General features: G+C 41.1%; 1 protein-coding gene across 2 annotated transcripts in view; it reads left to right on the top strand.

Moving 5' to 3' along the window:
* Positions 1 to 25,076, top strand: part of LOC132597066 (chondroitin sulfate proteoglycan 4-like) — a 66,414-nt gene that overhangs the window by 34,479 nt on the left and 6,859 nt on the right. For both annotated transcript variants that reach the window (XM_060295775.1, XM_060295774.1), the window contains one exon: positions 2,891 to 3,022. In XM_060295775.1, coding sequence (XP_060151758.1) covers positions 2,891 to 3,022 — 132 coding nt within the window. The remainder of the gene's footprint in view (positions 1 to 2,890; positions 3,023 to 25,076) is intronic.

Genomic DNA, 25,076 nt, shown 5'->3' with positions numbered 1-25,076 from the left:
ATATATTGATTTGTTCATTTGTTTGTTGTCTGTCTTCCCCACTAGAGTATAAGGGCTAGAAGAATAGGCTCTTTCTTTTGTTTGCGCTTATATCCTCAGCACAGTGACTGGAACATAGTAGGTGCTTAATACAAACTTATGGAAAGAATGAAATCATATTGAATACCTGTTATGTGCCAGGTAATGTTCCAAATGCGAGGAATACATTAGTGAACACAACAAATGTATTTGTTAAATGAATGAACACACGAATGAATGAGTAAATATAACTGTAAATTTAAGAGACCCTGACATTAAAAGACTTTGTTTTCTTCTTTCTGGTCATCAGTAAATCAGTAGGCCAAATAGCCACTGTAAATCTGCAGAAGGGGTGATCTAACTTGCCTTCGTTTTCAGGCTACCCTTGTCAGTGGTCGCAGAGAGGAAGCCACCCATTCTCAGCCTGCAGGAGGAAATGGGGGGGAGCGTGAGCTGGGGGCGCATGACGGGAAAGCTAAAAGCCATATCTTTCCAGCCATTTTTAATTATCTTCTTTGAAAATACAGTAAAGAAAATAAAGATTAAAATCTTCTAAATTCAAATGCAGTAATTTCCTGATTATCTTTGCAGTTAAGGACAAAGAATCCCCAGATAATCTGAAAATCATTTACTGTGTGACTGCTGTCATCTAGTGGTACCAAGACCTGTAGCCTGGGGACCTGTTGGGGATTAGTTTTATTGCAACAAGATCCTAAATCCACCCACATATGTACCAAAGCATTATTTCTAGACTGAATGATCTTTTCCACATATGTATGTTTTTATTGGGTGCAATCACATGATCCATTTCATTTAACCTGCAGAAGTTCTCTGTGTGAGCGGAAGTGATGATCCTGTTTTAGAGATGAAGAAACTGAGGCTCAGAAAGATATAAGTTGGTCTGACCGTAAAGCTGGGCTTTCTCCACTAGCTGCCACCCATTGAAGGCTAGGGTAGGTTGAAGAACTGAAGTTACCCTTTGCAGTGAAGGATTAAAATATAAATTAGCTCTCTGGATTGATTTATTTGTTAAACTACCAGGTCAATATTTGCTTTTGGCAAGTAGAGAAAATAATTTCTCCTTAAAAAGCAGGAAGGAGGATTATAGTCAAGCTCTTTGAGAGTGAATCATTACATTTTGTAAATGGACTTGGAGGCAATAATAGCCTTCAAAGTGGCTGGAGCCCAGCTGCGGATGAGTCTCTTGCTGAAACCAGCTGGTTCTCCCTGCTACATCTGTCCATCAGCAGCCCCAAACAAAGGCTTAGGTTTAATTAGTCTCTCTTAGCATTTATATTTGCAAAGTGCTCTGCCATTAATCTAATTCATTATTCCACATAACAACCTAAGTAGGTCGATAGAGCCGAGAAGTGGTGGAGCTAAGTGATTTCAGGTTGCCCTTCTGAAAGTACAGCCAAGTCAGGAAGATCTGAGGTTGTACAATAGAAAATCCACAGGTCACAGCTGCTTTCATGTTTCTCTCCTCCCCCCTCTTTGGTCATAATTAGTATGATAGTTAGGGCATACCCAGTACACTATTTTAGTATTTGTTTTGATATAATTCCTTCCGATTCCATTTCTATTTTGTTTCCAGATTCATGAAATGTTCAAAGTGCCTAATGGCCGAAAGTATTCTCTCCCTAATTTCACATTTAATTAAATACAATTTTCAAAGTGCTATTTCTAGTCAAAACGAGCAGACAAAGAAAAATAACATTTCGTTGCGGGCCTCTGCCCTGAATTAGGCAGACCCAGAATTCTCTTTCTCTGTTTTTTTTTGTGGGTTTTTTTTTTTTTGCTGTTTTAAAAATATGACTCTTGAGTGTTTTGGAAAAAAAATTTTAAAGGCTGTAACCTTTTTTTGGTGAGGAATCAGAACTCCCTGGGTTTGCTTAGATAACAGAGACCTGAGAGACCGTTAAGCCATCAAGCAGCCCTTTATTAAATCATGTTATTACGGGAGTAGTAGGTAATTGCAGAGTGAACCATGCCTCCTTTGTTCCCTGCCACATGTCCCTGAGGGCAACAAAGAGGACATTTCTACCCATTACAGGATGCAGAGACCTGTGGGCCTGCAGATTTATGCTGGATGAACAATTTCAAAGGGTGAGGGGATTGTGATCATCAGGCTGTCTGCGTGGTGATCCTGCCTGGTGCTTTGGGAGTCAGATTGGTAAAGCACTCCCGGGAACGGGATCAATAGGGGGTCCGACTAAACTTCTGTTTCGCACATAAGTTAATTTATAACTTTTCTGATATCACTAATTGATCCCTTGACAGAAGTGTGGGAGTAGAATTCTCGTCTTGCAGGAATTTAACAAAAATGGGGCTGAGTCTTTCTCCACTTTTCTCTTTCCCCTCTTAGCGGAAAACAGCTAGTTTGAAATAGATGAATAATGGGAAATTATTTGGGGGGAGGGGCTAAGTGTTATTTACTTCCCTCTAGTTTTCATTTTTCTTATTATCAAGTAAGTGTTATCAGTAGTTCAGAAATTGCTAAGGGCTGTGTGTGTGTGTGTGTGTACATTGCATGCATGTATTACTTTTATTGGTATAAATTGATGCCAAAATAATAAAATGCAGGTGATGAACATGTTTTAACTTTTTAAAAAAATTTCTTGGAGGTAACATCTTTGCTTTCTTTTATTACTCTCAGGAGGGGGTGAGGCAGGAATATGCATTTTAGACCTTTATCGATGTTCTTTTAACTTTGTGTTTTGGCAATATTTAATTTGGTGAGCTCAGTGACTGTTAACATTCTCTCAAATTGATAGGGGTCACTTTGCAGGGGGATCAGGTGGGAGAGAACGTGGAAGTGGGTGGCTTTTGCAAAACAACCAAATTGACCAGAATGTAATTTCTTCTTTTAAAGGAGCAATGTCAGGACGCTTTAATTTTCAGGTTACTGATGGTTTGAACTTTACACCACAACAAATGTTTAGTATCACAGCTCGAGCTCTGATCATTAGCTTAGAAGTAAACAGAGGACTGAGCATCTCTCCAGGTAAGATTTTAACTTCATTGAGTGTTTGGGTTTAAGTGTTTTTCAATTTATTTAGAAAGTTCTACCTGAATGGTATAAAGTGTCATCTTTTACTATAGAGTGATATCAACAACAGTGACAAAGTTCCAGAAAGAACTGTCTCTTTGCAGGAATTTAGCAAAAGCAGGGCTGGGTCTTCCCCACCCCTCTCTCTCCTATCTCCTGTTCCTCAGAAGAGGGCGTGTTGGTGAAGGGCAATGGGGGGAGGAATCTTTATTTCCAGGTGCACTTTCTTCCTGCTCTCTCCTTAGGGTCCTTAAAGAAGCAGGAGAGCCAGGCTCTGTCCTGACCATCTAGATCTTGGGGTTTTCGTTTTTGAATATAAAAACGCTTTGTATCAGGGGGACCATCAGGATTTCACTGAGTTCCTGCTTCGGGGCCCTGAAGCCTTTGGACTGCTTTTTGCCAAGAATGGAAAGATCTAAGGTAGCATCTCTGGCTCAGTACCCTCACTGCAGGAATAGAAAAAGATTTACCCAATGGCAGGGGTAATGAAAAAGGAGGAAAAAATTAAAACTTGTTATTTCACAAAAAAAGCACTGAGGTAGATGGCACAGGAAATAATAAAATTTTATATTTCAGTTTAAAAAAAAAACCCTGTGCATTGTAACTTGTTTAATTGATATGCATTTTCAGTCAAATATAGATGGAAAAAGACACTAATCATTTTATTAATTATGGCCACTCCATGGTTACTCTAGCCAGTTGTTCTCAGGCTCTGGGAAGATTTAAAAAATAGCAGTGTCTCAACCTCACCATACACCAATTGAATGGGAGTCTTTGGAATGGGTCCTGGCCATCATTATCTTTTTTAAGTCCCAGGTGGTTCTGAAGTACAGCCAGGACCGAGATCCATGGGTCTAGCATTGTACTAGTCTTTTAATCCTTACATCTATGTGAAATAGGTGATATATTCACAGCAAGTTGTCAGAATTTGTGGCTTAAAGAGATGATATAACTTGGCTATGCAACCAGGAAATAGATAAAGCTTACATACCTCTATTGTAACCCTAGAGAAAAAGGTTACTGTTTGTAACTTAAAAAAAAAAAACAAGAATTTTAAGGAGAAATTTTGAAATTTTTAGGTGCTTTAAGCATTTGAGCTCACAAAAAGAAACCTTATCAAAATCCAGTTGAAGATATGTTAGCCCAGATTCTTTTCTTCTGAAGCCTTTTATGTTCCATAATTTTTCTCTGAGAATAAGTGTGATGCTTCCATCAGGTTTTTCAAGGCAATTAGGGTACCATTTAGTTTTTAAAAAATAAGCAAACTACTGCACACTAAAATTCTGAAAACTATAGCAATCTATTAAAAAGAGGGTCTAAAATCAGAGTAAATCTGGTTGCTGCAAAAGATTAAATACCTTTCATCTATTCTGGCTAAACTCTGGTTTAGTAATTGAAGACAGTTTTATTAGATTAAAGGGGAGTTACAGCTGCTACAGCTTAGAAAGTTTTGAGTTTCTGGCACCTGCTTTACTGAATATTAGTTTAGCAAGAAAAATGTGTTGTCACCTTTGTGGAACTATGCAAAACATATAGTTTTCTTAGCCCTGTATTTAATATTTGGACTCAGCCCTGAGCCACCATCTCATTTCCCTTCCCAGCATGCTCTGCATCTGCCCTGCCCTGGCCTCCCTGCATCCTGTATCCAAGAATGCTCCCCTAGAACTTGCACGTTATCCTCAGATTCCAAAGTGAGCTGTTTCATTTTCCAGCTCCCTCTAGCTGGTTAGGTCTGTTATTCTTGGTTTCTGTGTCGCCTTTTATCCCCAGACTGTGACTTATTTCCAACTCCAGCTCCTGGCCAGGAGGAAGGAAAATGGATTTTTATTGTATGTTTCCATCAGGTGGTTCTTACATTTGATCTGAGGTTGGATGGGTGTGGAATGAGAACAATAGAGCCACAGATTTTAGAGATGGGACGGACACTATGGGTCACTTGGTCCAGTTGTTCTTGGCATTCTTCCTACCCTAACACCCCCAAGTAGCAGTGGCCCCCTCTGTTCTGTATCAGAATTCGTAGGTGTGGACATGCTTCTGAAGACCACATCTCCTCGTCCTGTCTCCAGGACACAGTTGAGCCTTGCTCAGTCTGGCCCAACAGCCTCCCCAGGATGTTGGTCCCTGATGCTGTGTGAAGCTGCAGGGATGATGATGACAGATGCCCCAGCCTTCTTCCCTCAGGACCCCCCATGTCAGGTCCTGCTGGGAGCAGACCCTGAGTGACCTCTGCTGCCCTCATCTATGAGCCAGCCCCTTGGTGGGGGGATGGGAGGCACTCTGTGTCCCACCTCTGGGGTGACTCCAGCTGTCAGCTGTCCAGTGTTGCTGCTCTTGTCAGACTTGAGTTGACCTATATGTTCTGAAATATCAGGGAAAATCTATTTCTTTTTATAGAGCTATGGATTTGATAGAACTATAATAGGAGAAAATCTATTCCTATTCTAGAATAGATATTCAAATACTATTGATATTTATGTTTTTATAGTGTTTTATATTTTTTATCTACTGAACTGAGTTGTTAGAAGGATTTAAACAAAATCATGTGTTGAAAACCAAGTTTTGATCATCTGTATTTGGCACATAAAAAACACTGAGGCTTGGACAGTTTCAAAGTCATGTAACTAATAAGAATCCTAAGCCCCAAGACCGAGTGCCGATGCCAACCCCAAACCCTGTGCTCAGATCACAACTCCTGTCCTTTCTGTACGTGCCTGTGTTCCAGGGCTGTCTCCATTTTAGAACATCAGTTCCCTGAGAATGAGACCATCATGGTGGCTATTTAGTTTGTCTCCTTCTTAATGTTATTGAGGGACTGATATACACAACCAGGAAAAGATACATAGCAATTTAATAAACAACAATGATTATACGGAAATTTTGTGTGTTTTACTTTCTTGGATTATGGAAATACTGCAACCCAGAATTACCCAGCTTTTTTTTCACCTTCAGTGATCCCATGCCCATTGGGCTTTCCCCACCAGCCTAGCAGCTCGTGGCCATGCTACTGCCTCCTTTGCATATACTGCCCTAAAAAGTGGCCCTGGCTCTAGACTTGTAAGAATTTGTAGCGTTAGACAAGGTAGTGATAAGGATACTTAGTGGGTGAATGTTTTAAGGTTCGTCATAGCTTGTATGCCCTGCCAAATTTGAGAGTCACTCTTTAACTCAGTTATTTTAAAGCAGGAAGAACTATAGTTCTAAACAAACTTTCTGTGCGTGTGAACTAAGAAATTCACTCGATGTATATTTTCATTTTGTTATTTTGTATAAAAACACTTACATACATATATATGTGCATATATATTTGTGTGTATGCGTGTGTGTGTTTATATATATATTCTATTTCTTTCAGGAAAATTTATTCCCCAGAAAGGAATTTTGTAACCAATTTTTTTCACCTTGAATGCCACCATTGAATGTGTTTATCTTTAGTGATGGCATTTTGGAACAAACTATGGCCTTAGGTCCTAGTCTTTCTGTGTATCCAAGTTGTACTTGGTTCTTTTATATAGAGTGTTGAGGAGGGGTTGACCTTGAGAGCTTTGTCAAACTAGTCTAGAATATAAGCTTACACAGACCTAGAGTTAAGTAACCGATTAGCGAAGGGTATTCATAGCAAACTGTGTGACTTCAATCCCCTTGGGGTTTGGTTATGATATAGAGGGAATCATGTCTCACCAACGGGCCATCTATCCTCCATGGTGGGAATTGAGGGAGAGAAGAAAGCAGAAGGAAGTCACAGCGTGTTGCTAAAGGGTTTAGAGCAGAGATTTATGAAACCTTTTAGTCAGATGGTGTTGAAACACTGGATTGAATATTGTAAGGCTTAGCAGGAGGTAACCGAGAGCTATAAGAAAAGATTGTCAATCTTGAAGGAAAAAATTAAAGGCTTACTAAGTAGGGAAATAAGAGACTTATACTCGAGAGTACACTAATCATGCAAAATATATTATGCTAAGCGTCCAGTGAGGGCGCAGACTGGGTGAGCTACTTGCGTTCGGGGGAGGAAAATTTCCCATAGACTGCAATGCTGAGGGAGATCTTGTTGGCCAGATGGGTCTTAGGCTGCCCCTGCAGAGTGAGTAGCATTATGGTGGGTGACAACAAAGAGGGGTGAGCATACCAGAGAAGACAGCATAAATGCAGATGTGAAGCCCAGGGAAGAGGCAGGCTGTGTCTGGAAGGTGGAGAGCAGAATCTATCAGATTACTTGCATGATTCCTCACATTTCCTAACTCAGATATCATTTCAGCACTGAGCTCACAGTAATATAGTGTAGGCAATATAGTGTCAACTTTTTAATAATACTCATTTCAGAGTCAGTGAGACCTACGTTTGACCATTAGGCAAGTTGCTTAATGTCTCCGAGCCTTATCATCCCTTCTTAGTGATGAGGAAACAAATACTTACTTCTTAGGATTACCATGACATCTGAAAGAAAAGACAGGACTGTGTTTGTGCTATTTCCTGGTATATCTCTACTCCTTATTCTAGGGCTTGTCACATACGAGGCACTTGATAATGTCTGTTGAAGAGATGCACAAGACCCCCTAGCCTGGTGACCATGAAACTCTTGCTGTTATGGTAGTGGTGGTTTTTCATGAAATAAACACAATAGGTGTACCTAAAAGAAGGGTGAAAAAGATGTCTTTACTCCAAGACTTAGAGTCTTTAACGTGCTGATTTGCTCTTCAAATCTCCAAGAGTTATATATGGAGTGAGAGCTTGCCAAACAGATATGCTTAGAGTCCTTTTATTACCACACTCCTTGTAGGACAGTTCTTCTGTGGAATATAGATTTAGGTGGGACCTTCGTGAATCCTTTCCCAAATTAAGTGCTTGAAGCTCATGGATGAAAATATCAATGCTTGGATGAAAGGAGATGGGGTGGCGTGGGGGGAAATGATGGCTCTTGGTGAACTGGGCTGCGCGGCAAGAGATGCTCATGGAGCAGTGGCAACATGGGGCCAACTAGCCTTTCTGACTGAACATGCTCCAGGTTACTGCCGACTAGCAACTAGACACTCTGCTGGGTTAGGAAGCTCGACAAAGGAATGAGGGATTAATATAGCCTGGCTGAGAGAAAAGTACTCTTGGCCTGGAACATCTCTGGTGGCCTCTACCCCAAAAGGCTAAATAAGATAATGAAATGATTCTTTTAAAGAGTCCCTCCCACCTACCCCCCGACACACCTGCCAAAGGTAATCCTTGAGGTGAAGGAATAAATGAAAAGTTAAGAGTCCTTTATAAGCAGGAAATAATTAAGAAGGCACGGTGGGGAAAAGTTCCAACGCAAAACTGAAGATGAGAAGTTGGAGGCTGGGGAGCCCAGAAACTGCACACAAAAGAGGTATAATCCACTTGACAGGATGGGGGCCACCTTGGCAGGCAGCAGAGAGTGGGCCTCAGTTATGACTTTCTGTAATGTTGACTAAGCATACAGAATAATTCCTCTTGGCCTCCCCGGGGTGACCTCACATCCTGGGTCCCCAGCTCCAGAAGCTAGAAGGTGGCAGTGACCGCAAAACTTTCAGCAGCAAGAACTAAGAGAAATGTGGGAGGGAGTTAAAGCATCTGTGTGTGTGTGTGACAGCCAAGGTTGTACCAAGGCAGTCCTGAATCTGGGGCAGAACTGTGATCCTGAGGCTGATATGTCCAGGTACTCCTGCCTACGCCTCAGGAGCCCCAGGACCTAGTGCCTATCTCAGGAGCTCTGGTATTTTATTTTATCTTATTTTATTTTATTTTGTCATTTGTTTTTCAGCTTTATAGAGGTATAATTGACAAATAAAATTGTAAGATATCTGAAATATACAACCTGATGATTTGATTTATGTATACATTATGAAAAGATTCCCCCTCATCCAGTTAATGAATACATTCATCACTTCACATATTTACTTTTATCTTTTCAGTTCTACTCTCTTCGCAAATTTCAATTATACGATACAATGTTAACTATAATCACCATGTTATACATTAGATCCTCAGACCTTATTTATCTTATAACTGAAAGTTTATACCCTTTTAGCAAACTCTCATCATTTCCTTCACCCCCAGCCCTATGGCAACCACTTTCTAATCTCTGTTTTCATGAGTTTGACTTTTGTTTTTAAAGATTCCACATGTAAGTAATACCATGCAGTATTTGTCTTTGTCTGCCTTGTTTCACTCAGCCTGGTGCCCTCTAGCTTCATCCATGTTGTTGCAAATGACAAGATTTCCTTCTTTTTTAAGGCTGAATAATATTCCATCGTGTATATGTGTGTGTATCACATTTTACAACATTTTCTCGATCCATTCATCCACTGGTTGACATTTAGGTTGTTTCCATACCTTGACTATTTTGAGTGATGCTGCAATAAACATGGGAGTACAGATTTCTCTTTGAGATCATCATTTTGTTTCCTTTGAATATATACCCAGAAGTGGGATTTCTGGATCATATGGTAGTTCTACTTTTAATTTCTTGAGAAACCTCCATACTATTTTCTATAAGGCTGCACTAATTTACATTCCCACCAACAGTGCGCAAGGGTTCCCTTTTCTCCACATCCCAAACTAGCATTTGTTCTTTCATGTCTTTTTGATAATGGACATCTTAACAGGTGTAAGGTGATATCTCACTGTGGTTCTGACTTGCATTTCCCTGATGATTAGCGTTGATGAGCACCTTTTCATGTGCCTGTTGCCTATTTGTAAGTCTTCTTTGGAAAAGAATGTCTATTTAAGTCATTTGTCCATTTTAAAATTGGGTTATTTGGGGTTTTTTTGCTACTAAGTTGTATGAGATCCTTGTATATTTTGGATATTAACCCTTTATCAGATATGTGGTTTGCAAATATTTTCTCCCATTCCATAGGTTGCCTTTTCATTTTGTTGATGGTTTCCTTTGCTGAGTAGATGTAGTCCCACTTGTTATTTTTGGTTTTGTTGTCAGGTATTTTAAAGGGAACCTCTAAATTAAAGGCTCAGAACAATCTTTGCATGTTTGAAAATCTTACTGAAAGCTGGCTTCCTCGTGTATTAGCTGTCGTCAAGGTCCTGCCTTTAAGCACCTAATGTGGTTTAAATACTGCAGTCGGTGGCCCTCACTCTCCCAGGCTATAATGGTTCCGTCAGGAAAGCAAAATGAATGTCATTTAGGAGGCTTAGTTATTGGGTGATTGGCTCAACTTCATAGACAATTTATAAAGTGCCGACTCCAAGAGCTATTGCAAGGCTCCTGTGCAAGACCTAATGCTAAAGCCCTTTAGCAAGAGCTAAAACAGAAAAGAGAAGGTGAGATTGGGCCAGGATGACTGTAAATCTCTCTCAGATCTGCCACCGTATCAGGTTGGGGATATTCCCTAAACCCATGCAAAGTAAAGCGATAGAAACTCTAGCCCTATATTCCTCAAATTGTGGTCCATGGACCTCTAGTCTGTGAACTGATAAGAATGGGAAATGAAAGGAGGTGTTCAGAAAATTTTATAGCAATTTGACATTGTTGTGACATTTTATTGTATTTTATAAAATTATTGGTCCACAATGGATTTGGTGGGAAACACTGATCCTTCACTACAGAGTATTTGAGAAGCACTGCGCTAACCTGAATGTCCCCAAGTCACTCTGGCCCTTAGTTATCAATGAGATCACATTAGCACACTGACCACTCACTGGTTCTTCTTCTCTTAACATCCACACAGGCCCTTCCCTCCCCACGTTGTCCATGCAACCTGCACATCTGGGGGCTCCTCTGGAGACCGCCACCATTTGTTTCAGAGCCAACCTCTCCCCCAGGCATCCACAGATGGACACTCCGTCGAGCACCTGCAGCCGCTGTCAGGCCAGGACGCGTCTGTCCTCCCAAGTTTAGCCGGCGCCCCCTTCCTGTGCTCAGAGCCGAGCTGGGTGTCACTCGCCTGGCATTGCCTTCTTTCTCTCGAGATCAGTTAGACATGCAGGACTGCGGGGGCTGAGGGGCTCTTTTCATGGGATTTTCCTCCTTCATCTCTGGCCCCCGTAGCAAAGCACATCCACAAACAGCAGCCGCATGGATCTGTTGGCCCCTCACAGCCCAATTTCAAGTTCGAGCTAGCCAGCCCCCCGTCCATAACTACGTGTTTTCCAGTTTTCAGGGGTCTGTAAAGATCATTTCATTAACCATAGCCTTCATATGCTTTATACTTACATGCATGTTTCAGTCTTCACTTAGGTCCCATAAAGCCCCTTTCAGCTCGTGACCTGAGAGCTGTGACCAATGACATGGACAGTGCAGGAAACAGAACTATAACCTTTACAGTTGTAAGTTCCCCTAGACTCGGGAGGTTGGTGCGAGTCAATTCTGACAACAGCACAGAGGATGTTTCTATGTTTACGCAGCATCTGGTGAGTCCTGACATCTGTCCGTGCAGCTGGGCAGGGCTGGGCGTCTCTACAGGGCGGACCCCTCGCTTGTCCTCATCCTGTGAAGCCAAGCAGACGTGCCCATTTGCCCAGGCAGTTACTCATTCCCGTTGTGCTGGTTTTAAAACCGGGCACTTTGTAGTGAGCACAGGATGGAACACAATTGTCAGAAAGCACCAAGCAAATTCAAACGCTGTGTCTAAGAAATAAGAAGGGATCCTTTTATCACTAAAGATGAATTTAAAAGGAAACCCAAAGCAGAGTTGCAGGAGTAAATCCTACAGGATATGTCTGTCCATGTATGCTTAATATGTAAAATTATATACGTAATTTCATGTACTGTTGTGTTTATATAAATATGTGTGTATGTAAGGAGAGGGTGTGTATTTAAGCTGCACCCAGAGCCATCTGTTTCCAACTTCACTGGTGCTTTACCACTACGACCATCCACATGCCCTCTTTATATGCATAAGCCTTCAAGTCTTTTTATTTTTTATTTATTTATTTTTTTTTACTTTTGCATCCTAGGAATCTGACTGACTTGTCGTGTTTGCGTCTATGTGATTTCATTTTCTAAATGTCTATGTTTCCAAACCATCTTCCTGCATATAACTTTTCTTGCTTGCCATTCAGCTTTCTTTTTCCATTCTTAAACTGTGTGTACAGGGATCTGATAGCTGATCTGTCTATAGCTTTACATGACTAAGGAATAAAAAATCCAAAGTCAAGTTTAGAGGAAATAGCCAGAGTAAACCACATGTCTGCCCTTTAACCGTTGAGCCATTTCTCTCCAGGGTGACGTGGCAGACTTGAATTTAGCTTTTGCTCTGCTATCGCCTTTGTCTGGGGTGCATCTAAGGGAACAGATCGTGAGGTCAGCAGAAGTTCTGAAAGTGACACTGAAAAGAGGAAGTATAAATTCTCTAGTTCACACATGAACTCTGGAGGAGGAAAAAAGGGATTAGGGTGAAAACTGCATTGTGTGTGGGATCTTAATGTGCCCAAAGGCATCAAAACCTGCCCAGGTTCAGCTTACATTTTGAATACTAGCAAGAATGATGTCAGTCATATTAAGATGTCTTACGTCTAGCCCTAGTTCTTTAAAAAAAATATGTATTTTTTGATGATGATCATTTCGAGCATTAGTTTCCACTACTTTTCATTGCAAATATATAATATTTTAGATTAATATGGTCTAAATAGGCTTTAGTGGATATGGTAGCCAAGATCCACTAGGTTATGCTGCAGTACCGAACAACTCCCCAGTCTCAATGGCTTACAATAGCAAAAGCTTATTTCTCACGTATGTTGTACATGGCCTGTGGGTTCCATCTGTCCCTTATTCCAGGGTCCACGTTGAAGGAGCAACCCCTCTCTTGGGCATTGCTGTATTTGCAGCAGGGGGAAAAGAAGTGATGGTGGATGCATGCGACAACCCCACACGTCTATGCTCGGAAGTGCCACGTATCACTGTGCTCACGTCTCACTGACTAAAGAATGTCACGTGAGCAAGCCTGGTGTCAGTGGTGTAGGGAAGGAGAACCATCTCATAGGGAGGAGACACTGACACAATAGAACAGTCCACCACGGTGGGCTAGCCTGGTAATCACAAAATAGTTGATGATACACTGAGAGTACGTTTTCCTGTAAAACAAACCTCCCCCACAGACAACACATTTGTCAGCAGGAATTAAAGCCCCTAGCTAGTTATGAGGTCATAGGGCAGGCAAAGTCTTGACTGATTGGAATCCAATTATTTTAAGGTTTTATTTTTCCTCTCATTATTCCTTCTACTTGACGAACCAAGAGGCGAGTGTCAAGAAAAGATATCATCAATGGCAGGTGGTAGTCTGTGGGGGATGTGTTGCCTTGGGGCTCAGGGCTGTAAAGGGCCTGCAGAGGGGTGTCTGGGACGAGGGGCATTAGAACCCACTGTCGGTCCTCGTGGAGGCAGGGGGAGGCTCCAGTGTGGAGGCACAGCCTGGGCAATGTCACAAGCCAGGCATGGTGAGAGAGGAGTGTGTTCTCCTTCTCGAGTGGACCGGGAAAGCAGCCCTTCTCACCACACACACAGCCCTTTCCTCTCCAAAGCATGCCGTGCCAGCGGCCTGGCCCAGTGCTTTGACTCAGGGGACAGAGGAGAGCCCCTTTTGTGGTATACGAGGCATCAGACTGTATATCAGGCCGTTTATGCAAGTGCATTCCCGGATGTGACAATGCCTGTCTCCCCAAAGCAGCGTCTAAGATGTATTTCGAGTCTGTAGGAATTCAGCACGGCAGCCCACGCTCTCTGCCTTTGGTGTGTGAGTGTGGAGAGAGAATATAATTTAGGAATTGGGCGCACTGTTGCTGCTCATTGATCCACTGCTCACCATTGATGACTGAGGACAGTGCCTTGGCCTCTAAGGTCAGAAGATCTGGATTAACTCTGTGAGTTATGGCAAATGACATATCTTTTAATCCTCAGTTTCCTCATCTGTAAAAGGGGGAAAATAGTAGTAATGACAATTGAAATCATTTTGAACATTCCGCATGTCCCAGGCGCCATTCTAAGCTTTGTTCTATACTACTCATTATGTCACTTTACAGGCCTGGATCCTAAAGCACAGGGAAGTTAAGCAACTCACCTGCCGCTACACAGCTGAGAAGTGGCAGAGTCAGAATGTGAACTCAGGGTCTTGACTACTTTCCTCTTGGCCATAATGAATTAACATAGAAAGTGGATACAAAATGTTTAGCACACAGCCCCACATGCAGCAGATGTTAAATAAATAGTAGCTAAGGCTGTTGTGATTATCTTTTTGCCCTTGAAAATGTTAGAGATTCTTTTCCTCTCATAGTAGCCAAAGGACTAGTTTCACGGGGCTGGCAATTTTCTGGGACACTGGAATTGGCTGCTGTGTTTACCCTAATGTGCTGCAGTAATTTAATGTATGGAAATGAGGTCATTAGAAGAAAATGACATTTACTTCACCCTGTAACCTGCTTACTGTTTCCCTTTGTTGGAGAGTCCCTGGTGTTCTGGAATACATTTCCTTGAGTGATGACAAGAGGAGGTGGCTGAGGAAAATGTCAGGTGGCCTCATGCCTGGATTCAGCAGTACTTCATCCTGGGGCCAAGCACAGGCTGGAGACACAATGAGGCCTGGGACTGGGGCAGCTCCAAATATCCCACCCCAGAGGGTCAGGGCAAGGAAGACCCCGTGGCAGGACTCCGCAGCAGAGCAGCTGAGAGCTGCTGTACAAAGTTGAGGTGCTTTTGCAGGATATGTTTGGCTAAATTTCTAAACTTCTATGAATAAATTTCATTGAAATACCCTGTCTTCCCTTCCACTTCAGTAGTCATGAGGAACATCAGTAATGTGGGGAGAGGAGAATGTGCAGAGGAAACTCTGCAAGGATATAAACGCAAATGCTAACTCTGGCTCTTTTAGTGTGTGTGGTTTTTTGAGCACCAAAATATCACGCATTTATTGTAAAAATAAAATTAGAAAACAGTAAAGCAGAAAATTCATATTGAAAAAGACTAGAGCATCATCAATAAATTCAGTACCATTGATGTTCACCTGAAGGCGTTCCAATTCCGTTTAGCTTGTGTGTTCAGAAGGCACATTTTAATTTGTGACTTGGGAAGAAGAAGAAAATTATTATCTCCCTGACTTTCCTCTTTTCAGGTCCTGTCTCCTTCTTCACATGCAAATGGAATGTGAATCTTTTCCTAAAATCTGCAGTTTTATGGCCTGTGTCAAACAGGACGTTGGTCAAACTCTCAGCCATTTTATGATGGCTCAGATTCCTCCCCAGCAGCTCCAGAACATTTTGGGAAGTAAAAGAAAGGGTGGGGCAGGTTTTGGAGGCAGTGAAGATGATGAAGACATTTTTTCTGAAATTACTTAACAAGGACATTTATTGAACACATATTATGTGCTTTGACTAGTCCTCTTTAGTCTAGTTGGTGAGAAGAGATATTAACAGAGGAAACAATTTTCATTGTAAAAGGAGCTCAGAGCTGTTCAGCCATGCTCATGTAATCAGATGGCTTCAATTGCTTTTTAGCTTTCTAGATCAGTTTTTCTAATTTCAAGAGTCAGTTCCAGCCCATAACATGCTAAGTGTCCAGCGGGGAGAGTGCTTTAGGCACCTGATGGTTGAGTCCTCTTTCATACCTTTACCTTAAAGGACTAAATTCTTTCCAGCTCTCTACCACCCTCAGCTGGGGGAGGCAAGAACACCATATCATTTGCGCATAAAACCTATACCCTTTTTTGTTTTGATGGATAAACAAAAATGACCATTTTTCTGTTTTTTTTGCTCTAGCTGTTTTCATATTTAATCATAATTATTTTTCTTATTGAAGTATAGTTGATTTACAGTGTTGCACCAATCTCTGCTGTACAGCAAAGTGACTCAGTTGTACACATATATACATTCTTTTTTATATTCTTTTCCATTATGATTTATCACAGAATATTCAATATAGTTCCCTGTGCTATACATTAGAATCTTGTTGTTTATCTGTTCTAAATGTAATAGTTTGCATCTACCAACCCCAAACTCCCAGTCCATCCTTCTCCCTCCCCCACTTCCCCTTGGCAACCACAAGTCTTTTCTCTATGCCTATGAGTCTGTTTCTGTCAAAAATGACCATTTTAATCAGTGGCTCTGGATATAGCTTGTGAAAGAAAACTAGATGTTCTCCATTATGCTTAATATCATCCTTTAGCAAAGTAATTGTGGGGAAAACATTTGTTATGTTATAGCTCAAAATACTTTCTTATCCTGGAATAAATTCATGATTTTCAAACCATACCATATCAACCTACCAAGATAAACATGTAACATCTTGTTTTTCACCATAATATTACATCTGCCTAAAAGGGAAAAAGCTAAACCACAAAAACTTGTGCTGAAAATCTTATATCCTGAAGAATTAAACATACAAATACACAGAGAAGGTGAATCATCAAATTTTAAAATGAAATCTTTTTACAAACGTAGAGAAATTATTGTTCATTTCAAAGAATGTATGAACAAAGCACATACATTGAATTCTCTGAAGCACTAATCTCTTCCTTGTAGAGCACAAGGCTAATTGAGTGATTTTTATTCCAGCACTTGTTTAGATAATATAGAATCATTAAAAAGCAAAGTGTTCTGGTTTTGAGGTTTATGACGCCTGGCCATTTTGCTTTTCCATAAAGCCAGTAATTGCATTTTAGCCATTGTGCTGTTGTGGGTAGACCATCCATCTTCGTCTCTGCCTGCTGCTGCAACACAGATATAGGTTTCCAGGGTCACATTTAGAAAATAATATAATCGATTCTGGGTTATGAATTTTGTCTAATTACCCCCTCTTCTAGATTCTGAAGACAACACGTACATTTTAAGAAATTGCAAACACATTTCCCATAGGACAGAAGCTGATTTATTACAACTTAATGGAGAGTGCAATGGGATCATTAAACTTTGGCCCTTTACTTTTCTGAACAGAGAAGGATAAGTTTCTTTGTGTTAGTGATCACTCCTGCCCCACGTCCCTGCTTTCTTGGGGTCTCTTCAGTGACAAGCTCAATGGCAACTAGACTCAGTAGTCATTTTGAACATTTTCCACTAGGTTTTTGTTTTGGCAGTTTTGTTTTGGCCCTTACGGTTCACTGAATTATGTGCTAGCATATTTTTCCATGTGTAGAAATTAGCGTATTGCACTGTCACTTAGTCACCTATTCATTGTTCAAACAAAATTGGCTGATGTGTCCTAGTCCAATGGCTTTGAATACCCAACGATGTTTCTTTCTCTTAAACTGTTGGCTCTTTCTTTGAAAAAGCAGATAGAACCAAATCCCATTTCAGTGAGTGTGGTTTATCCTTGCTCCTTGTAGTAATTTCCTAAGGCTGCTGTAATAAATGACCACAAACTTGGTGGCTTAAAATAGCAGAAATGTACTATCTCATAGTTCTGGAGGCCAGAAGTTGGAACTCCATTTCACTGGGCTGAAATCAAGGTGTCAGCAGGGCCATGCTCCCTCTGGAGGCTCTAGGGGAGAACTCCTTCTTCCCTCTTCCAGCTTTTGGTAGCTGCCAGCATCTCCTGGTGTGTGGCCCCATCATGCCAATGTCTGCCTCCATGGTCACGTCGCCTTCTCCTTTTCTGTCTGTATCGTGTATCTCTCTGCCTCCCTCTTGTAAGGATGTATGTGATTGCAGTCAGGGCCCCCCTGGATAATCCAGGACACTCTTCCAATCTTAGGAACCAATCTTAACTTAATCACATCTGCAAAGTCTTTGGCATGTAAGGTAACATTCACAGGTTCAAGGGATTCAGACCTGATATCTTTGGTGGACATTTTTAGCCTACTACATTTATATATAACAAAAGCAAGGTGTCCCATACTCTTTTATAATGAATCACCTCTTACATGATCTCACTTGGTAGTTTTTAAAGAGCTCCATGCTTGTAATGGTATAAGGCCTATGAGAATCTATATCTACTTTCATATAAATGTGAATTTGGACCTCTCTGCCAGGTAGGGCTGTAGATGGATATATTGCTAGGCTCCTTGAAAAGCTTTTTGTTCTAATATTTTTATGCAGAGACTGACCCAGTATGGAGGGGCATGGATAATTATTTGGACCTGGTTTTCAATTGCCCATTTCTAGCTGGAGATTTCCGGATATCATCATTTAGGAACTTAAGTTTCCTAAAATGCCTCTCCTATCCATTTTCACTAAGGGGAATTATTCCTGGGACTTACCCCAGTCCCATTTTGTTTAGCCTGATACCTGGGCACCCTCTAACCCGTGGCACGCTGGACTGCCCCGGACTTCTAACCTCTTCTGGGAACCTTGAACTCTCCAGGCCCGGCTGCTCTCTGCAACCATGGTGGTCCCAGTCCTGGTGGAAACAAGAAAGGGCACATAGAAAGGAGTCATTTCTCTGAGCTCATCGTTCAGGAGCACAGGAGCTTGTTGTTTTCCAAATCTTAGCCTTTAGGACTTTTCGGTTAACCTACACGGAACCTCAGAGACTTTATCTTTTTGAACTGTTTGGCTTTCTGTAGTCTCCTTTCCCCATGATTATCTGCCCAAGATAGAGATTTTTTGGCCAGCTCTCTTTCCCTTGCTCCTTCTGGCCAATTATTGTCCTGCTAGAGACTTGGCCCTTTGGCAAAGCCATCACGTTGTGGAGAATCAAGCGAGTGGACTGCGTGTCCCTCCTTCTCCCTCCCTTTTCACCCAGTTGACCCTAGGATAATTTGGTTACTCTCTTCTCCAGTGGGAATTTCAAAACTGTGATTGACTTTTAGGCCCTGCTCTGGGATAGATCAGTGTAAAGGACTCATGTTCTGGTTTTCTTATCAGGATTATGGGGGGCTATATTTAGAAAGACCCCTGGAATGAAGATATAATCCAGAGCTTTCTAGCCCTGCGTTTTGGCCAAGCTTGACAATTTTATTCTCCAACACTCAGTTCTGACCACATGTACTTTTAGACAGGAATTGTCCTCAGCCTGGAGCCAGGTGGAAACTCCTTTCCCCTCATTCCTACCCTCTTTCCCTCAATGTCCTATGAGAACGTCTACCTGATCTACAATGGCAGTTGTGAAGAACTGGAATACAACCTTCCCTTACTTGCCATTTGTAATAGATACTATATGTGGAGCTATTTCTTTGAATCCTTAAACGCTCTGGCCAATAGTGACTGTGTCCTAGACAGGCCAGACTACAATAGCTTTTGTCTGCCCTAGTCATACCTACCAACTGACTTTCCCCATTACTAGACTCCGTGGGGTTGGAGAGCATGTCTTGTGAATTTCTGGTTGACCACAGTCTCACTGAGCTTTCCACACATAGGTAAGTGCAGTGGAAAAAGCATGAACTCTGGAGTCACACAGGACTAGACTAAAAACTGGGTTCTTGCACCTATTGGCTAGAGTGAATTATTTAAATTTTCTGAGCCTCAGGTTTTTAAAAAATATGTCAATGGACACAACAATTCTTGCCTAAAACAAAATTAAATAAAACGAGTTACATAATGTGCCTAGCAGAGCACAATTAAAGTTAGGTATTGTCAGTGTGTTTTTGTTAAACAAATGGGTAAGAAATGTCTTGGATTGCCTTATTTCTACTGCTTCAGGATGTAAATGTATACTTTATAATTAAATTTTGTAAAGTACTTTTCAAGTAGTTTATTTATTCATTAAACAAATATTTATTGAAATGCCAAATGTAGAATGGTGAACTAAATCATTTACAAAGCAACTGTAAGTAAGCTTCTGAACTATGTGCCAGGATTCCAGCCTACAAATTCCTTTGTTTTATGGGAAAATATTTATTTTATTAGGCATATTTTAGAACTTTCTGATTGCTTAATATTCTCATGCCATGATTCACTATAAAAATGAGTATAGCTTTCCAACTGTAAGGAATTGTTTAGTGAGGACTTAGATCCTTTCTTGAAAGACCTAGAAATGCCCAAGGCCTGCCATTTTGAACATTGATATGGCAACAGACCAATTAGGTCAAATGCATATCTACAAGTGAGATATTATTCTATATTTTAGTGCATAAATGGAGGCTCAGTGAGATTAAATGACTTGCATAAAAGCCACAGAGCTGACAGTTGGTAGCATTTGTATTTGACGTTACGTCTGATCAATCCAAGGTTCAAATTCTACTACACTCCTACACTTAGATTTTTATATTAATGAATGTCCTTTTCCTTCTTGGAGGAAGAACGGTAGTAATTCAAGCAGTTGGAGCCAAAATGGCCCCAGTAATGTGCGCTAAAGAAAGAGCTCTTATCTACAAGCCTGAAGATCTGGGTTCTGGTCCCATCTCTGCTCCCAACTAACCCTGCCATTGAGTGGAGGGAGAGGAATTGAAACCGAGAAGGACCCTTGGGGCCCCTGGGCACGGAAGCCTTTTTTGTCCCCTGTTTCTTGTAGGCAAGACTCCAGCCTCCATGACCTTCCCTGAGTTCCAAAGGACAGATTTGAACAGTTGCTAATCAGGGGAGAAGCAGCCAAGAAACCACCTGAGGCGAGATTAAAGGGACCAGAGAAGCGCATCCAGATTAGGAGAAGAGACCACCGGAGACAAGATTAAGGCATCACAGGCCCTGCACACACCCTAATCCTGTCAGCAACCCCACCCTTGAACTATTGCTATAAAACTCTTCATCAAATCCTCCCCGGTTAGGACACATAGTTTTCGAGGGCAGGAGCCCTCTGGGGCCCCCTTTGCCTGGCAAAGCAGTAAAGCTATTCTTTTCTGCTTCACCCAAAACTCTTGTCTCTGAGATTCATTTCGGCACCAGTGCAGAGAGGCTGAGCTTTCAGCATCGGAATTACCTGGAATCCCAACTTCTCTGAGCATCTCAGTAGCCTCTCAGCTGTAAACTTTGACCCGTCACACAAAAGTCAATAGGGTCCCTGGCCATCTCTTTAGCCTCAGACAAATGTTTTTCTTTGTGGTTCTATAGGAATCAAGGGACGATCCAAGGGATGTTATCATATTATCCCTTCTAGTAAAAGCACTACTCAGAGAAGGTCTAGGACTTGGAACCACATATCCACCCATTCATAAGTCAGGTAGGAATACAGCCTCATTAAAGCCCTAGAGAAATGGACCAAGCTGGAGGTGGTGAAGGGTGGACCATGTTGGGATAGGCAATAACCACTTCTTGATTTCATAGTGCCCAAGGCATTTCCTTCTCCCATTCTGCATGTACTGAGTCATCAAAGAAAAGGGACTATTGGTCTATTCTTGAAGTTGGTATAGTAAAGCACCATGGGATTTACTTTTTAAAATTATTATTTTAACTTTTTATTTTGAAATAATTTCAGACTCAGAACAGTCGCAAAAGAATACAAAAAATTATCTTATACTATTCATCCATATTCACCAAATTTTAGCATTTACTGCCTTTTATCTAACTTAGCTTTATCATTCTCCCTACACACACACACACAACTTGAAATTTTGAGAGCCAGTTGCAAACATGATGCCCCCTTACTACTGTATTTAGTAATATATTTATATTTATTTACCTCTATATTTAGTACATTCATATTTAGCTCTGTATCGTTCCTAAAAACAAGGGGCCATTCTGCTATATATCCACAGTATAATTTTCAGCAGCATGAAATTAACACTGATACAGTGCTATTTTATAATCTATAGACCTTAGTCAAATTTCACAAGTTGTTTCAGTGAATGTCCTCTATAGCAAAGGAAAAACCCATAGCATAAAACAGAGCATTTAGTTCTCAAGAGCCTTTTGTCTCCTTTAATCTGGATCCATTCCGCAGTCGTGTTGACTTTTGTGACCTTACCATTTACTGAAGAGAACAGGCCAGTTATTTGTAGGAAGTCTCTCAGTTTGGTTTTTTTTTTTTTTTTTTTTTTTTCCGGACGCGCAGGCTCAGTGGCCATGGCTCACAGGCCCAGCCGCTCCGTGGCATGTGGGATCCTCCCGGACCGGGGCACGAACCCGTGTCCCCTGCATCGGCAGGCAGACTCTCAACCACTGCGCCACCAGGGAAGCCCTCTCAGTTTGGTTTTATCTGATGTTTCCTCATAATTCAGGTTATGCATTTGGGGCGGGAAAGCCCTGAGAGAGGCTGGGTTCTTCCCAGAGCTTCCTGTCAGGAGGCACTGGTGCTCTCTTTGCCCTGTCACTGACGGTGATTTCTTTCATCAGTTGGTCAAGTGCTGTCCTTTAGGTTTCTCCACCGTGAAGGTTGTATTTTCCCCTTTGAATTCTATAAGTATCTGTGAGGAGACACTTTAGAACTATCTAAACGTCCTGTTTCTCATCACAATTTAGCTCGCTAGTTTTAGCAGCCATTTTAGGATTCTTGCCTGAGGCATTTATTACTACTTGGTTGCCAAGTGGTGATTTTTCTAGTTTTCTGTTTTTCCTTCTACATTGGAATTCTGCACCATTGAATTGCTAATGACATTCCAGAAAGACTCTGTAAAAGAGAAAATATCTGAGCTAATCTAAATCCATAGGAAATAAAAACACCCCTCTCCCCTCTCCTTAATCCCAGAGCCCAGGTATTCTGCTAAGTGGCTTATCTGTCTATATTTAACACAGGGGAAATACGCAGAGCTGTTGGAAGTTGTTCCTAAGGCTGCTTTCTATTTAAGGTAACAAATAATTCCTAATCTTCTCTGAGAACCTTCTCTCTTCAGGTTGACCCTATACTTTTTTCTCATAAAGTCTTGGTCTTATTATTTTCCCTTTCCTGGCCCTCTCCCAGTAGAGAGAGACACACACACACACACACACACACACACACACATACACACACACACACACACACACACACACACACACACACACACACACACACACACACACACACCATAAAACCTGACTCTTAAAGCTGGTGAAGTTAAATCTGTTTTCTAAACATTAGAGACTCTACTCACCTCAAACCTCTTTCAGGGCATGATGACTGGCAAGTTGACATTCCAAAGGCGCCCTTACTCCCTTTGACTTCTAGCTCAGCACTTTCAATTACCTGCTATCTGGTCTTAAAGCTCAGACACTCAAGGTGAATCTAATTCATTTCTCTCTCACACTCTCCCATGTGAAATAAGTCACTTTGTTTTCCACAATTCCTCACTCTTAAAATGACTTTTCAAAAACAGAACCTAAAACAGACCTCTCCTCCACTAGGCTCCTGAAATACAAAACTATGTTTAAGACTCTTCCCCAGTTACTTCCTTCAGAAGATTTCTGACCTTCATCACCACTCTTCCCATCTATGAGAACCATTCTTTCCCTGGGACAATCATTCTCCTTACAGTAGATATCAGAAGACGTTAGATTATTCTAATAACTTGTTATATTTTTTTAGGGAAGCTGATTTTCACTTAACACCAAAGGAGCAATGAGCACGAATGACCTGCATCCAAGAAAACCTTCCCTCCTGGTTAATAGATGCTGTTACTTTTAATATTAAGAAACTGGATCTCTTTTACCATATATTATGACTCCTAAGTATAATGGGAACCTTTAAGGAACCATCCTCTGGTCTGAAATCCATGGCACAGTCACCCGCTTCTAGGAGGAGGAATATATTTATGATTGATCTTTTGTCATAAATCTTAAGCTAGGAATAGAAATGGTAGATCTACTAAATAAAACTGACCTTATTCCCCAGGAGCTTCTGGGGAATTAAGTTACTAGTTAGTACCGGAAATTACTATCTTTGGAGAAACTCCAATTTCTCACGAGTAACCTTGCTTTTTCTATTAGGAAATATTGAGAGATGATATATTCTTCTCTCCACTTAAAATCCTCAAGTGACAGCACTTCCTTGCTTTATCCTTGAATAGGATAAGAAACAAAAAATCTCCTCAACAACAGTTTTGGCCACTCTGGGAACATAGATCTTTTCAGATCTTTTCTTCCGTGAAACTCACTAGTCAAAAGCCTTTCTGGTTCTAGGTACATCCACTGTAACAAGCAGAGAGTCAGAGCAATGCATCACCAAACCTCTGTTAATTAATACAGTACAGTCATCGCTACATATCTGCAGGGGATTGGCTCCAGGACAACCGCCCCCTCCTCCCCCACCGCCATGGGTACCAATATCCGAGGATGCTGAAGTCCCATATGTAAACTGGAATAGTATTTGCATATAACCTACACACATCCTTCTGTATACTTTAAATCATTTCTAGATTACTTACAACACCTAATACAATATAAACGGTATGTAAGTCCTTGCCAGCATGTGGCAAATTCCAGTTTTGCTTTTTGGAACTTTATGGAATTTTTCCAAATATTTTTGATCCGTGGTTGGTTGACTCTGTGGATATGGAACCTGTGGATATGAAGGGCCATATTTCCGATACTGGCTGATGAAACAAACTCAACTTCTCTCTAAATTATGTGATAATTTATCCTCGGCACGTTTGACGTGGACACTCAAGTATTTCGGCAGAACCTACCTGTAAGTTCAGATATTATAACAGATAGCAGGTCAGAAAAAGATGTGACCTATAGGAATTAAGGGTCGAATATTTTCTCTCTAGCCTTCCCTTCTGTGGTTGCAGTTTTAGAACATTCAATCACTGCTGTTGAGGGAAGGGCTGCCCACATGGTATCTGGACAACACAACACTGGGTAGAACCCATCTCCATCTGATGAGATAAAAAGGACACTGATAGGCCACAGGCATTAGGGACTTGGATTACATCTTGAAAAATATCTTAAGCCAGGTGGGGCAGTTTGAAAATCAATGAAAATAATACTTGCAATGGAATGAAATACATCATATATTAAAATTCATGAGTTGATGATTCTTAAACAACGAGAACAATGTTTGGAGGTTGGAGCCAGGGGACTCATCTTCTGAAAAATGATATATAAAGGGAAAGAATCAAACACTTAATCCTGTCTTTCCTGCATGTACTGTGCAACCAAATAGCTGATAAGAGAAAGTTCTTTATAAATAGAAGAATTACAGATAAGAATGAAGAAGGAATGATAAGATAAATAATATCAGTGTTTTGCCACTGCAAAAATAATGAGTTTAGGCAATTGTATCAATGAGTATGTAAAACTGTTAGTTGATAGGCTTACGGGGAACTTTAAGATAGTT

The sequence above is a fragment of the Globicephala melas genome, chromosome 3 (assembly GCF_963455315.2).
Source record: "Globicephala melas chromosome 3, mGloMel1.2, whole genome shotgun sequence".
NCBI classification, from domain to species: Eukaryota; Metazoa; Chordata; class Mammalia; order Artiodactyla; family Delphinidae; genus Globicephala; species Globicephala melas.
This window is presented reverse-complemented; position numbering and strand designations above follow the sequence as displayed.